The sequence below is a fragment of the Tamandua tetradactyla genome, chromosome 2 (assembly GCF_023851605.1).
Source record: "Tamandua tetradactyla isolate mTamTet1 chromosome 2, mTamTet1.pri, whole genome shotgun sequence".
Taxonomy (NCBI): domain Eukaryota; kingdom Metazoa; phylum Chordata; class Mammalia; order Pilosa; family Myrmecophagidae; genus Tamandua; species Tamandua tetradactyla.
Window position 1 is genome coordinate 23,092,099 of NC_135328.1, and position 16,510 is coordinate 23,108,608.

General features: G+C 40.1%; 2 protein-coding genes across 3 annotated transcripts in view; one reads left to right on the top strand and one right to left on the bottom strand.

Annotated features, from left to right (window-relative positions):
• The window catches only part of LOC143667035 (olfactory receptor 13C9-like), a 713,098-nt gene that overhangs the window by 204,851 nt on the left and 491,737 nt on the right, over window positions 1-16,510 (bottom strand). The window lies entirely within an intron of this gene.
• On the top strand, window positions 5,938-6,891 carry LOC143659278 (olfactory receptor 13C4-like). The gene has a single exon (XM_077132076.1). It carries the CDS (start codon window positions 5,938-5,940, stop codon window positions 6,889-6,891), a length of 954 nt encoding a protein of 317 aa, XP_076988191.1.

Below are 16,510 nucleotides of genomic sequence, written 5' to 3' on the forward strand. Positions count from 1 at the left end.
TTTTAAGTAGATTTGACCTATCCTTTGTGGGGTTAAATTTCATATGAACAACAGTAGGAAAATTTTTGTTCCGGTTCCTATGACCTTATGCTCTGACATTTCCGAAGGTAGGTGTGTTTCCCCTGGGAGATGAAACGATGATTTTACTGAAATGGCAGTTAAGATGACCACCCAGACATTTGGACTGTTTATACCTTTGAATCAATAGGCAAAGAAGGGAGTTACTCTAGAGACTGGGTGATTTGTTCTGATTACCAAGGGAAGTGCAGAAGAGCAAGCGTAGAACACAAGAAATCCCTGCAGATAGCGCTTAGTTTTTATAATGAAATTCAGTGGAAAACTGCAAAGGAATCCAGGCAGGATTACTAATAGCCACTCTCCAAACTGTCTTACATGCATTACTCTGCAAGTGTGCTAATCCTGATCTCTTGACAGTAATTTTAAACAACACCATTCTCTTTCAATATTAGATACTCAGAAATGTTGCTTATATGTACTTATGTATTTGAACATATTTTTTGAACTCTATTGCTGTCAGTTGTCATTCCTAAAGAAGAAAAGCATAAGAAATAAAGGTAAAAGTACACTTTTCATTAAAATGATCTCTTAGGGTTCATATGAACTTGGGAAAAAGCAAATCAATAAAATGTCATGGGCATTTACTTGGCACACAAGTGGTTCAGTGGTACAATGCTCACCTTCCATGCAAGAAAGGGATCGGAGGGAGGCGATGGGACTGCGCTGGGAATGCGAAGGCAGGGGCCAGCTCCTAGTTTCTTAAGCAAACTATTATTTCTCAGAATCCAAATATTTTACGTAGAAACATGAAATCTATAAGAGTATTACAGTCAGAACCTCAGTGTTGATATATAAAGCAAAGCATATATAAATAGGCTTTTCTAAAACATTTTAATTCAATAAGTGAATTATACCTCAGGACACGTCTGGGTTTTTTTTTTTTTTTCCCTTCTGTGCCTGACAGTTGCAGATTGCTCTTTTTTTGCATGGGCAGGCGTCGGGACTCGAACCCGGGCCTCGGCATGGCAGGTGAAAACTCTGCCTGCTGAGCCACCATGGACCCCCCTTTCATTTTTTATTACTATTATTATTTTATCTTTAATTTCTTTTGTAGATTGAATTTTGTCTTAGAGACTTATTTGTTTCATGGCTTCTTTGTATTTCTTTTCACTCTATAAAAGGTATAAATTGGCATCCTCCATGAACCAGTCTGCTCAAGAGACTAAAGACAAAGCCAGCGAAAAAGTTAAGTACTAATCATTTAATTCATAGCAATACTGTGTTTTATTTCATTTATAATATCTAGATAGTTTCTCAATTCTAACATTTGACTTTTTTTTTAAATCTATCATTTGATTTAATAGGCACTAACATTTAATTAACTTTACTTTGGTAAATATATTTTGGATTTAAAAGCACTCACATTTCCTAACATTTGCTTGTAAAAATTTGCCCTAATTGCAAAAGTTAATGAGCAAATTTCATTTCATTTTCTAGAATTCTTCTTCAGCATGATTTAATCCCAAACCCACTCTTACTTGGATATGTGGGACACTGTTTCTGACGTACCAAGAAGTTTCCATTCCATACATCTCTGACTCCAACTTTAAATTGCTTTGGGGGCTGGGGAACAATTACAATCACTGCTGCATTACAAATATTTACCCCTGTACTTGGGTGGAACTTGGCATTTTTTTGAGCTTTTCTTAATTCAAAATGACATAAATATTAAGGAAAAATAAGCTGCTCTTCCAAGAGGTGGAAATAATGGATCAGTAGAGGTAAGTCGTAAATATCATGAAACAGTATCTTTTCGTTGTAATTAAAGGAGGTAATAAATATTATATTCAAGTAGGAATAACCTAAAACAGCACAGCTCCCAGTTCATGAATATAGCAATAATACAGCAACAGTTCATTATTACTATTATTTTTATAATGCCTGTGAAATAATCTAGCAATTCTGCATTGCTATCTTATTTTGTCATCACAGCATTCCTGTAAGAAATGTAAGACATGCAGATTTACCACTATTTTACAAATTAGAAAAATAAACCTATAAGTCAAAAACAAGGAAATGCCAAAGAAAAATTTTTATACTAAATGCCAAGCTCTTTTCCACTATTCTAAATCCATGTGATGTCTGTTCAAATGGAAATGAGGTGTTCACTCTGTTGCCTAAACTGATGAGTATATATATTAGCAAGCAACTTTTTTTGTATTGAGTGAAAGATACTAAAAGAAAAATAGGAAACAAAATACCTAAAGTTTGTGGCAAAAGAAAAACAATTCGCACATATTAAATTGTTCTGATCATGTATCCATTAATTCTGCACAGGGAAATTGCTTGAGATTGTAGAAATTAAATACATATCTATTCAGTTCTAATTAACCTATTATTTGCAGCCACTGTATTAGTCACTAGTTGAAGAGGGATAAACAAAACAGAAATGCTCCTTCTCCTGTACCTTTGGTTAGCTCACAAAATACAAGATAAGTTTCAGGGGCTGGCAGCAGAAAAAAAAAAAAAACAAGGTAGCAAGACCGACCAGTGCTCATGTTGGATTGTACTGCAGAAGATATTTCTACCTGGGGAGGGCAAAGCTTGGAGCAGGTTGGGCGGGGGTGGGGGTGAAGATCTGAGGTGGCCTAAGACGTGCTGTCATTATAGTTGTCTGGAAGAGGAGTCCTCTACAGACCTGCACCAGAAGGCAGATCTGGAATCTTGCCGTGTTGTCCCGTAAATTCAACGGCCTACCATCTTTCTTCCATTTACATTCATGATTGGGCAGATCACAGAGCTCCTATCCCCTTTCCAAGGCATCCATTGATTAATTTCGGGGCACTACATGGGGAAAACTTTGATTAATCTTAAGAAGTGGTATAAAGTAAATGTCGGATCTTTGTCATTTTCGTCAGGGCGCTGTTGAATCAGAACAGTCAAGGTTGTTCATGGACCTTATCTTATCTATGTTTGTTTTTGCCCATTCCCTCTTGTTGATCTGTGACTTCTATGCGTATTTTAATGGCACTGTTAGTCAAGGTAGTAGTGGAAAGAGCATGAGCTTTTGATCTTGCCATTGCCTGTCATTAGCCTTGAGTCCTGAGTCAATTAAACCAATTTAAAGGACATGGACACCTCAGAGCCTGCAATAAAAATATTCTAAATGAAATGAATGCAGATATTTTGAGATAGTCCTGATATTTATATGAATTAATTAAGAAAATAACCTCTTGTATGCTCCATTTTTTTCTTCTCTGAAACTGTGTCTGGTTTTGAACCTACAGAATAAGTTCCATTAAAGTTCGATGGACATTTAAGCCCAAAAAATGAAGCAGACATACCTTATAACATAATAGTAAGCATTTATTAGGGAGCTGCTTCTGGGTGGCTGCAGTATTTTCCAAGTAGTAATCCATGCCACCCAGGGAGTTATAGGGGGTTATATGGGCAAGAACAAGGAAGGTACTAAGCCATTTGCAAGATTGTAAGCATGTTTGTTTTTTTTTAAGTTACTGATATGCATTACTATATGTAGACTAGTTCAGATAGTTATGGGGCTTAGGGATGTGCAAGCAAGATTTAAGATGCACCTACAAGGAGGGGGTGTACTTTATCTAGGAATGTATGGCTTCTCAGAAAGCGAGATGGACATTCCCTCTTTTGCCATTTTCCTCAAAGTTCAAATATTTCTGCTGTCTATTCTTTAACTCAGTTGATTCTATTTTGAGAATCCCTTTGACCAGTTTGGTTGTTGATTCCAAGACCTTTTCTGTTCTAAAGTGTTTCCCATCTACTATCACACAACAAACTAAGTGGTAGAATGGGTGATAGGAGCGAGTTAGACATTCTCAGTAACTTACGGCTTCAAATCTAATGGTGATGTTGGTCAACTTCAAATCTAATGGTGAATATGGAAAGATCAATTTTCACATCCAGTCAGTAGCTAATGACAAACAGAAAACTGTAAAGGTCTTAATCCTCGTGTCATGGATTCATAGCTCATTAAGTTGGCTGTAAGTTAATGTCACAGGTTCTGATCCCTCAGCCTTGCGTGGTTTAATGGGCCCCTTCTTCACCAAAGAAGTGCCCATGTTCTGCCAGGTTTTGGGCCTTTGTGTACTCCAATCACACTTTCCTTGTCAGATGTGCTTGTCACCACTCCTCCGCAGAAACTCCTTTGTCCAAAAAGGAGGCCCTGTCATTTGATTACTCCTAAACTTTGCTCATCCTGTTCTCCCTTCTAAGTTACACTGCTCCTCTCTTCTCTTTCACATCTGTCTAATAATTTCCATATTTCCAGGTCTGGCCTGAGTCTGAAACCCTTCCTGAATTATGCCTGGAGTTATTTATTATGCATAAGCTTCTTCTTTCTAGGAAAACAAAATTTTCCATGAAATTATACAATATAATTATATTTATATTACTTTTTCATGAATAACATAGTTATCTTATATCCATTTGTGATTGTGAGCAAGTAATGATAGGTACCTTAGATTATAGGTTTCATTTTCTTGATGTACTTAGAATATGGCTGGACTCAGGAAGGCTCTAGGAACTGTAAGCCCAGCATAAGTAACCTCAATCTTTTTTAAAATGTGTTTTCAATATTACATTTTTCTTAAGAGTATTTAACAACATTGTGTGACTGGAATTTACTGCAAAACACAAAAGAATATGTTCTGATAATTTTCCAGATCATTAAGCTAATCTACATAATGTGACAAGAGAAAATCTCTCTTGTTCAGCACAGCTGTATGTTTTGCCAACTCAGTGTAGATTTAGGCTTGATATTCTGTGTCATTTCTTCACCAAATTTTTCAGCACCATCTGGGAGCTTATGGAATGCAAATTCTCAGACCCTGACCTGAACAGTAAAATAGAACCTGTAGTTCAGTAAGATCATCAGGAGATTGATGTACTAATTTAAATGAGTGAAGCAATCAAATAGACCTAGTGTCAAAGATTTGAGCATCAAGTTCCATTTTATTGTTTACTAGATTGGTGACATTCTTTAAGTCCTGTCTCTCAAGATGAAAAAAAATTAGCATAATATAAAGAATGGTCGTTTGTAGAGTACACGGTGGTGCACAGGAATGCACATGCATGCCATCACACAGGCACACAATCACATGTACATACACACACATAATATAATATTAATAATATACATTATTATTCTTTTCTCAGGTTGGCTTAAAGAAGTAAATTATCAACATATTCGCTGAACTTACAAAATGAAACAAGCAAAGACACTACATAATGTTCTCCAAAGATTCTTCATCATATCTATGTAGAACTCGTCCATCAAGTGGTCTTAAACTTAAGATATTAAGAAAGGACTTCAGCAAGAGATCAACAACTTCCTTTGCCTTGATTTGGTGTTAAATTGTGTGAAGGTGATTCAATTTATTATGATTAAATGTTTACAAAATACTAAGGAAAATGACTGGAAAATGTTTTGCAGTCAGTCATAAAAAATTTAAGCACAAAGATTGCAGTTGCCTTGACATTTTGATCATATAGGTTAATCAGTGAATCAAAATGCCATTCCTTGTTGAGGTGAATTTTACTGTTGCAACCATCTGAATCCTGGACTAGATCAAATGAAGAAGTCTAGTTTGAAGTCTGTAATGAAACATAGGTTTTGGAAATGTCCTCAAAGGTAGGACATTACTTCTGGATCTAAATCTGATTATAGATAGATCATCAGATATTAGCAATGGGGCGTAGATACATCCAACATTCCCAGTGTCATTGTATTATAGCCAAACACATTGTTGTGGATTAGAACTTTAGGCAAACACTCCTTTTATTCAATCCTAAAATAATGATTTATCAGGTAATTTGAAACATTTGTTCCTTGCTACCAAATACATTTTAGGTTCGTCTTCCTCTGACATATGGAAAGCAAATGACATGGATCAGAACAACCAGACATTTGTGTCAGAATTTCTTCTTCTGGGCCTTTCAGGGCATCCAAATCTTGAGATCATTTTCTTTGCTCTGCTTCTAGTGATGTATCTAGTGATTCTACTGGGCAATGGTGTTCTCATCATAGCAAGCATCTTTGATGCTCGTCTTCACACCCCCATGTACTTCTTCCTGGGAAACCTCTCATTTCTGGATATCTGCTATACAACTGCTTCTATTCCTTCAACTTTGGGGCCCATCATATCACAGAAAAGAACCATTTCCTTCTCTAGATGTGCAGCGCAGATGTTCCTTGTGTTTGCCCTGGGGTCAACAGAGTGTTTGCTCCTGGGCATGATGGCTTTTGACCGCTATGTGGCCATCTGTAACCCTCTGAGGTACCCCATCATCATGAGCAAGGCGGTGTATGTGCTGATGGCTTCCACGTCATGGTTGTCTGGTGGAATCAACTCAACTGTGCAAACGTCTCTTGCCATGAGGTTGCCATTTTGTGGGAATAATGTTATCAATCATTTTGGATGTGAGATCTTGGCTGTCCTCAAGTTAGCTTGTGCTGACATATCCCTCAATGTTACCACCATGCTGGTGTCCAATGTGGTCTTCCTGGTTCTTCCACTGCTGGTCATCTTCTTCTCCTACATGTTCATCCTCTACACCATCTTGAGAATAAAATCAGCCACAGGGAGACACAAGGCATTTTCCACCTGCTCCTCACACCTGACTGTGGTGATCATATTTTATGGTACCATCTTCTTTATGTATGCAAAGCCTACGTCTCAAGACCAGTCTGGGGAAAACAAATTTCAAACTTCAGACAAGCTTATGTTCTTGTTTTATGGGGCCATGACCCCCATGCTGAATCCTATCATCTATAGCTTGAGGAATAAGGATGTAAAATCTGCTGTGAAGTATCTGTTAACTTGCAAATTTATCCAATAAGAAGCACGGAAAATGTAAATCTTTGTACAGTTAGCAGAAAGATGGCCTTATTATCAAAACCAATAAGGAACTTCCTTGAGGAAACCGTTATTAGGATGAGATATCTTTATTCTTGCTTTCACTACCCTTTCTTTTCTAGATTCACTGAGGACCGTATTTTGCCATCACCTCAGCTTCTCACAAGTTCTGAACCATATATGAATTCTTTTAGAATCTTACTTTTGATGATATCTGGAAGGAAGGGTCTATTGTACTGGATGGCAACCTTATGGGAAAAAGAGCACACATACAATTCAGATATAGATAGGCTGAGAAAGAAATTCTGCTCTACTACAGACTATTTATATGGTATTTGATACTCTTCATGTGGAAAATGTAGGCATTCTTCTTTTTAACCCTAAGCGTATTTCTTAAAAATGGAAATTCTCTTTGTGTGTGCTCATGTGCATGCAAATGGCCAGACAATGATTTTTCATGTTTCTTTAATTCCAGTTATATTATGCTACAATAATTCCTGAAACTATTTTTCATGATTTAAGCATGTTTGGAGGACATTTACTTTTTAGATTGCTCCTCAAGTTGGTTATGTCAGACATTTTCTCATGATTGATTTCAGATTATGCTTGCTTTTCTTTTCTGGTTAAGAAGAATCAGTTGTTTTGTTCTCCCCTGTGCCTTATATCAGCAGGCACTTGATACCAATTTGTGTCATTACCGTAGATATTAACTTTGATTATTTTGTTAAAATGGTATCTGCTATGTGCATCTCCCCTGTAAATTACTCTTTTTCATTTGTTTGTAAAGAGCATTACTCAAGAAGATACTTTGCCACTACGTAAATACATTAACATTAAACATTCATCCACCAGTTTTAGCAGCCATTGCTATTTCTTACCTTAATCAGTTCTTACTATCAGGTTGTCAAATGATGATTTTTCTGTCATTCCTTCTTCATTTACCCATGGCCATTTTTTCTTTAAGTAAGAACTTTCTCACCTACCTCACTTTTTAAATCCATTAATTCATTTAAATTCATTTGCACCCAACGTTTCTTATTTTATTCAATGAATTACACTACTATTACATTGTGATTTAATGCTCAATTTCCTCCAGGTTTTTTTAATGTCATTGTCTTCAAGCTAGTTCCTGTTTCTTTTTGACATGCCCCCATGATTCTGGAGCATGTTTTTACTTTCTGCGCAATATCCTCTTGTACTTTCCTATCTCAAGCCCTGGTATCAGTGATAACTCCAAGAGGCCTTGGTTTCTTTTTTAGGAGAATACATTTAGAAACCAAGATTTTTGGGGCAGAATGCGTTTAGAAACACCGGAGTCTTAGGTATACTAATTCCTACCAGGATGTCATTCTTTCTAGGCCCACTCAGCAAGCACTATTGTAAAAAAAAGTATGCATTTATGTATATGTATACCTCTTTTAATATCTATATGTGTATACTCTATCCTTCCCCTTTCTGTATTTTACCTTACTTCTCGAACAATTGGAAAACTGAGTCTCAATACCTTAAATTTATTTACTCTGTTGCCTAATCTTAAAAAGTATAGAAATAGTTTTAATTTGTTGAAATATGCCATTGGGGAAAATTAAGAGGGTTTTTTCAATTTCCATTACTGACCAGCTCCTCTTAGGATTGACATCTTATTTCTTTGCTTAGGTGAAGAAATTGCCAGGTCTTGTCAAGTCTGAGTGAAATGGAATCCATTCTTCCCAATTTTGGTATCTGGGTATTTTATCTCTTCACTCTTATAAGTGGTTTTATGCAGAATGTATCAGACAGCTTCTTGTTTTCCTACTTTCCTGCTTTTTGGTTTTACTTACATGTCATAAGTAGTTGATCCAGTTTCCTTAACTGGTTTTTATCATGTGTTGTCTGCTGCCTATGATACATGTATGACCCATTTCCCTGAAGGGACTGAAATCTGTGTCATGGTAGAAAACATCCTTCTTGCTTTTCTGCATCATGGCACTGTCTTAAGTTGAGCTTTGGGAAGGATGGTAGCTTGTCAAATATTGGTGGTCAGGTGGACAGCTTAATCACATGCATTTAATTCCTCAAATGTTGCTGTGTGTTTCATATATCATGAAAACATGCTCCTTTAACATTTATAGCTATTATTTGCAGTGATACATTTCACTGAGAGTCATTGCAGGGATGAAGGATGCTGAGAGGAGGGCAGAACTTGAGCCCTCTCTCTCTAACTTCTTTCTTCGCGCCATTCAAACACTGAATCTATCTACCTAACAAGCTATTCTCCATCGCTGTTCATGTGAAGATCTGCTTTCAAAATAGGTAATTTTAAACCCCCAACATAAACGCCATTTTTCATTCATGAAATCATTCAATTCAGAACCCAGAAAAATTTCAATTAACAAATTAACATGAAATCTTAACATTCTCTGCTGAATATCTTGAATCAATTCAACAAACATTTCTTTGAGCACATGTTTCATGCAAGACTTTCCAACTAGTACCTGGACAATAAAAACTGAGTAAGATATGGTGCTGTCTTCAAATAGAAGGCTTTTTTAGTTGAGAGACATATATGCAACAACTCTGTATTAGTTAGGGTTCTCTAGAGAAACAGAATCAACAGGGAACACTTGCAAATATAAAATTTATGAAAGTGTCTCACGTGACCGTAGGAATGCAGAGTCCAAAATCCACAGGGCAGGCTGCGAAGCCGACGACTCCAATGGATGGCCTGGATGAACTCCACAGGAGAGGCTCACCAGCCAAAGCAGGAATGCAACCTGTCTCCTCTGAGTCCTCCTTAAAAGGCTTCCCATGATTGGATTTAGCATCACTAATTGCAGAAGACACTCCCCTTTGGCTGATTACAAATGGAATCAGCTGTGGATGTAGCTGACGTGATCATGACCTAATCCTATGAAATGTCCTCATTGCAACAGACAGGCCAGCACTTGCCCAATCAGATGAACAGGTACCACAACTTGGTCAAGTTGACACCTGTCCCTAATCATGACAGTCCACCCCTTGTCAACTTGGCACCTATATATATATATATATATATATCACCTTAGACCATACTTAATTTCCAAATGAAAACAAATAAGCACACATTTTTTCTTTTACCTGACAATACTCAACTGTCCAGCATATAACTGGAAACACATTAAATCTCTCCAGAATAGGGTGCAAATCCTTGGGCAACATTCATTCTTAAACTTGATATCTTACAACTTAAATAGTATAACACAAACAAAACAGCATTACAGTCCTTGTTTCTGTAACTGATCACGTGGTCGAAGTTCATATTTATCACTACCTTCTTCCACTACCCATTCCATGTTCCCTTTCCCCTCAGCAAGCACTTCAGCTGGCCGTGGTTCTTTGCCTGGTGGGGTGACCCAAGCCTTCATTCCTGAAGTCTCAGAGCCATTAGTGGTCCTGCCTTGATTGTGTTGTTGCAGTTTTCCATTGATTTTAATCACAGGGCATGGCAGTACTAATAGACGCCCCAGGGGATCTCCTATATTCCAAGAAAACTCTTCTTTACCTCCATTATGTAGTTGCAGTCCTACTTCCTTCTGATAGTCAGGGTCAATTACCCCAGACAATAATGTAATCCCCTTCTTGGTGTGTTGATCCAGAGGCATAAGTAGCCCAAAGTGGCCAGGTGGCAATCTTAACTTCCAGTTCAGTGGTATCACTGTTGTTTCTCCTGGAGAAAGCACACCCTGTTTTGGAACTAAAACCTGTAGACCAGCAGAACTCAGGGTAGCAGGGACAGGAAGCAAAAATTTTCCTAGTGGATCACTAGGAGTAATAGTGAGTGGCACCACACCCATTTCCACCCCTTGGTTCCTGGACCCATGGATCCTGGCTATGGGAGAAACAGCACCATACAGCGGATGCTGATTCAGAGCATACACAGCTTCCTGGAGAACATTACCCCAGCCTTTCAAGTTTTTGCCACCTAGTTAGCACCGTAATTGAGTTTTCAAAAGGCCATTCCACCATTCTATCAATCCAGCTGCTTCTGGATGATGGGGAACATGGTAAGACCAGAGAATTCCATGAGCATGTGCCCATTCCCGCACTTCATTTGCTGTGAAGTGTGTTCCTTGATCCGAAGCAATGCTATGTGGAATACCATGACAATGGATAAGGCATTCTGTAAGCCCACGGATAGTAGTTTTGGCAGAAGCATTGCATGCAGGGAAAGCAAACCCATATCCAGAGTATGTGTCTATTCCAGTTAGAACAAATCGCTGCCCCTTCCATGAAGGGAGTGGGCCAATGTAATCAACCTGCCACCATGTAGCTGGCTGGTCACCTCGGGGAATGGTGCCATATCGGGGGCTGAGTGTGGGTCTCTGCTGCTGGCAGATTGGGCACTCAGCAGTGGCTGTAGCCAGGTCAGCCTTGGTGAGTGGAAGCCCATGTTGCTGAGCCCATGCATAACCTCCATCCCTACCACCATGACCACTTTGTTCATGAGCCCATTGGGCAATAACAGGAGTTGCTGGGGAAACAGGCTGACTGGTATCCATAGAACGGGTCATCTTATCCACTTGATTATTAAAATCTTCCTCTGCTGAAGTCACCCTCTGGTGTGCATTCATATGGGACACAAATATCTTCATGTTTTTAGCCCACTCAGAAAGGTCTATCCACATACTTCTTCCCCAGACCTCTTTGTCACCAATTTTCCAATTACGGTCTTTCCAAGTCCCTGACCATCCAGCCAAACCATTAGCAACAGCCCATGAGTCAGTATACAAACGCACCTCTGGCCAGTTTTCCTTCCAAGCAAAATGAACAACCAGGTGCACTGCTCAAAGTTCTGCCCACTGGGAGGATTTCCCCTCACCACTGTCCTTTAAGGACACCCCAGAAAGGGGTTGTAATGCTGCAGCTGTCCACTTTCGGGTGGTACCTGCATATCGTGCTGAACCATCTGTAAACCAGGCCCGAGTTTTCTCTTCCTCAGTCAATTCACTGTAAGGAACACCCCAAGAGGCCATAGCTCTGGTCTGGGAAAGAGAAGGTAATGTGGCAGCAGGAGTGGAAACCATGGGCATTTGTGCCACTTCTTCATGTAACTTACTTATGCCTTCAGGACCTGCTCTGGCTCTATCTCGTATATACCATTTCCACTTTACAATAGAGTGCTGCTGTGCACGCCCAACTTTATGGCTTGGTGGGTCAGACAACACCCAACTCATGATAGGCAACTCAGGTCTCATGGTAACTTGGTGGCCCATGGTTAAGCGTTCAGTCTCTACTAAGGCCCAGTAGCAGGCCAAAAGCTGTTTCAAAAAAGGAGAGTAGTTATCTGCAGCAGATGGTAAGGCTTTGCTCCAAAATCCTAAGGGTCTACGTTGTGATTCTCCTATAGGGGCCTGCCAAAGGCTCCAGACAGCATCTCTATTTGCCACTGACACTTCCAGCACCATTGGATCTGCTGGATCATATGGCCCAAGTGGCAGAGCAGCTTGTACAGCAGCCTGGACCTGTCGCAGAGCCTCCTCTTGTTCAGGTCCCCACTCAAAATTAGCAGCTTTTCTGGTCACTCGATAAATGGGCCGGAGTAGCACACCCAAATGAGGAATATGTTGTCGCCAAAATCCAAAAAGGCCAACTAGGCATTGTGCCTCTTTTTTGGATGTGGGAGGGGCCAGATGCAGCAATTTATCCTTCACCTTAGAAGGGATATCTCGACATGCCCCACACCACTGGACACCTAAAAATTTTACTGAGGTGGAAGGCCCCTGTATTTTTGTTGGATTTATCTCCCATCCTCTGACACGCAAATGCCTTACCAGTAAATCTAGAGTAGTTGCTACTTCTTGCTCACTAGGTCCAATCAACATGATATCATCAATATAACGGACCAGTGTGATGTCTTGTGGGAGGGAGAAACGATCAAGGTCTCTGCGAACAAGATTGTGACATAGGGCTGGAGAGTTGATATACCCCTGAGGTAGGACAGTGAAAGTATATTGCTGACCTTGCCAGCTGAAAGCAAACTGCTTCTGGTGGTCCTTACTAATAGCTATTGAGAAAAAAGCATTTGCCAGATCAATAGCTGCATACCAGGTACCAGGGGATGTATTGATTTGCTCAAGCAATGATACTACATCTGGAACAGCAGCTGCAATTGGAGTTACCACCTGGTTGAGTTTACGATAATCCACTGTCATTCTCCAAGACCCATCTGTTTTCTGCACAGGCCAAATAGGAGAGTTGAAAGGGGATGTGGTGGGAATCACCACCCCTGCATCTTTCAAGTCCTTAAGAGTGGCAGTAATCTCTGCAATCCCTCCAGGAATACGGTATTGCTTTTGATTTACTATTTTGCTTGGTAGGGGCAGTTCTAGTGGCTTCCACTTGGCCTTTCCCACCATAATAGTCCTCACTGCACGAGTTAGAGAACCAACGTGGGGATTTTGCCAGTTGCTCAGTATGTCTATGCCAATTATACATTCTGGAACTGGGGAAATAACTACAGGATGGGTCCGGGGTCCCACTGGACCCACTGTGAGACGGACCTGAGCTAAAACTCCATTGATCACCTGGCCTCCATAAGCCCCCACTCTGACTGGTGGTCCAGAGTGACGTTTTGGGTCCCCTGGAATTAATGTCACTTCTGAACCAGTGTCTAATAATCCCCGAAATATCTGATCATTTCCTTTTCCCCAATGCACAGTTACCCTGGTAAAAGGCCGTTGGTCTCCTTGGGGAAGACTTAGAGGAATGTTAACAGTATAAATTTGTGGCAGTGTAACAGGTTTCTCCCCCATAGGGACCTGGCCTCCCCTTCATTCAAGGGGCTCAGGGTCTGTAAACTGTTTCCAGTCTGGAAATTGGTTAAGGGGCTGTGACTCTGTGTTTTTGTAATTCAGGTTAGACTTCTGTTCCCTTGACCTAGAACTCTTTTGTTTATACAGCTCCAACAAGAATTTTTTAGACTGCCCTTCTATTGTATTTCTAGGCACCCCATGATTTACTAGCCAATGCCACAAATCTCTGCGTGTCATATAATTTTGATGCCTCCTTTGAGTTTGTTGTCTATTATAATACCCACGTCTACCCTGTCTTTGGTGATTAAGTGCTGCCACCTGGCTTCTGCCAACTCGGGATCCTGTCATCCCCATTGTGTTTAAGGATTCCAGCTCAGTGACAGCAGTTCCTACAGTAATATCTGACCTACAGAGAAGTGCAACCACAGAGCTCTTGAAGGATGATGGTGCTAGTCTCACAAATTTATTTCTCACTGTTCTGGTAAAAGGTGCATCCTCTGGACATTCCTGGGTTGTAAGAGCAGGTTTTGCATGATAAATCCACTCTAACATCCCAATCTCTCTAAGCCTCTGGATCCCCTCATCTACATTATACCAGGGCAGTTCTGGCATTTCAACTTCAGGTAATGTTGGCCACCTTTTGATCCATGTTTCAACCAACCACCCAAACAAGCTGTTAACACCTTTTCTAACTGCTCTAGCTATAACATTGAATGCAGAATCTCTGCTTAGTGGGCCCATATCAATAAATTCAGCCTGATCCAGCCTTATATTCCTCCCACCATTATCCCACACTCTTAAAATCCATTGCCACACATATTCCCCTGATTTCTGTCTATATAAATTGGAAAACTCACACAGTTCTTTTGGAGTATAACGTACCTCCTCATGTGTGATACTTTGTACCTCACCTTTAGGGGCCTGTTGGGACTTTAGTCTAGTTATAGGTCTAGAAGAAATGAGGGGTGGTGGGGGTGGGTCATGAAAAGAATTAGAAATATCTTCCAAGCCATTTGCTTCAGGGCTTTCATTTGCAGTTTCATCTGGTGAAACAGGATTAATAACTCTAGGGCTAATCCCTTCAGGAGGAGGTTGGGTGGCCAATTCCTCAAGGCAGGCTGGAGGTGGGGCGGCTCCTCAGGGCAGACTATTACAGGGTTATCTAGAGAAGGCTCAGCATGGCCTAGGGTTTTAACCTCACCCCCAACATCATTAGCAATCCATATGTCACTATCCCATTTTTCAGGGTCCCACTCCTTTCCAATCAATGCCCTCACTTTAACGGCAGACACCATGCAAGACTGAGATTTCAGTTTACGTTGTAAAGTTGCTACTTTAACAATAATATTCTGAGTCTAATTTTCAGAGATCTCAAGTCTACGGCTACAGGAAATAAGATTTTCCTTCAGGATACTCATAGAAACGTCTATATCTTTCAGACGGCGCTTAAGCTTCTCGTTTGAAGCCTTAAGCCCATCCCTTTCACCCTTTAATGTAGACAGTGTATCTAACAACAACCAACCAACATCTCTATAACTCTTATTTCTATGAAACTCTGTAAAGGTGTCAAAAACATTATCCCCCAGAGTCTGACTTCGTACAAGCGAAGCATTAGGAGAATCGAATGATGATATTTTGACTATCTCCTTTGCCAACTCAGTCCATGGATTGGGAGTGTCATTCTGATTATGGGAATCAGAGTCCTTAGTGTCTCTGAGCCCAGTCAGAGTAGAAAACCACTCATAAAAACCCATTTTTAAGATTCTGTTCCTTAAGAACCACTCCTGGTACCAAGATGTATTAGTTAGGGTTCTCTAGAGAAACAGAATCAACAGGGAACACTTGCAAATATAAAATTTATGAAAGTGTCTCACGTGACCGTAGGAATGCAGAGTCCAAAATCCACAGGGCAGGCTGCGAAGCCGACGACTCCAATGGATGGCCTGGATGAACTCCACAGGAGAGGCTCACCAGCCAAAGCAGGAATGCAACCTGTCTCCTCTCAGTCCTCCTTAAAAGGCTTCCCATGATTGGATTTAGCATCACTAATTGCAGAAGACACTCCCCTTTGGCTGATTACAAATGGAATCAGCTGTGGATGTAGCTGACGTGATCATGACCTAATCCTATGAAATGTCCTCATTGCAACAGACAGGCCAGCACTTGCCCAATCAGATGAACAGGTACCACAACTTGGTCAAGTTGACACCTGTCCCTAACCATGACAAACTCCATGAACTATATGCAAGTTGAAACAAATGCAATGTAAACTTGAAGTCATGGGTTAAAAATTGAAATAAATGAAAGATCCTGACAGGTAGAATGATAGAAGAAAGTCTGCTTGGTATAAATGGCCATTTATACTCAACCTGGGTCAGGAGACAACAAAAATTAGTAAGGACCCATGTCACTCATCAAGTGCACCAATCCAAAAGGCTCCCACTGACACTGCAGTCTGTGGAATGCACCTCTTAGAGCACATGCATGTGATATAAATAATGCCCCTGCATTTGAGCAATGAGATGATGCAAGTGAGGAACAGTGAATTATGAAAATACCACCATATAAAGGACCTAATTTCTCAGTTTCGAGGGATTGTTGCTATGATATCATGAAGGCTATATGTTAATTGATGCTCTAATTGTTCAAGAGAGGCCTGGAATATTGAATTAAACATTGCAGCAGTTCCACAGGGTTGTATAATTTATAGAACTCATGAGACCCCTGAGTGTATACTCACATAAGACTTTAACAAAGATAAAGGATATGGTCTAGCAAGAGAAAGTTCTGGCAAACATAGAAGGGCCCAAAAGCTTTCAGACACAGCTCCCA

What these genes read in the sequence shown, in the direction of transcription:
- LOC143659278 (XM_077132076.1), top strand. Translation starts at nt 5,938, where the DNA reads ATGGATCAGAACAACCAGACATTTGTGTCAGAATTTCTTCTTCTGGGC.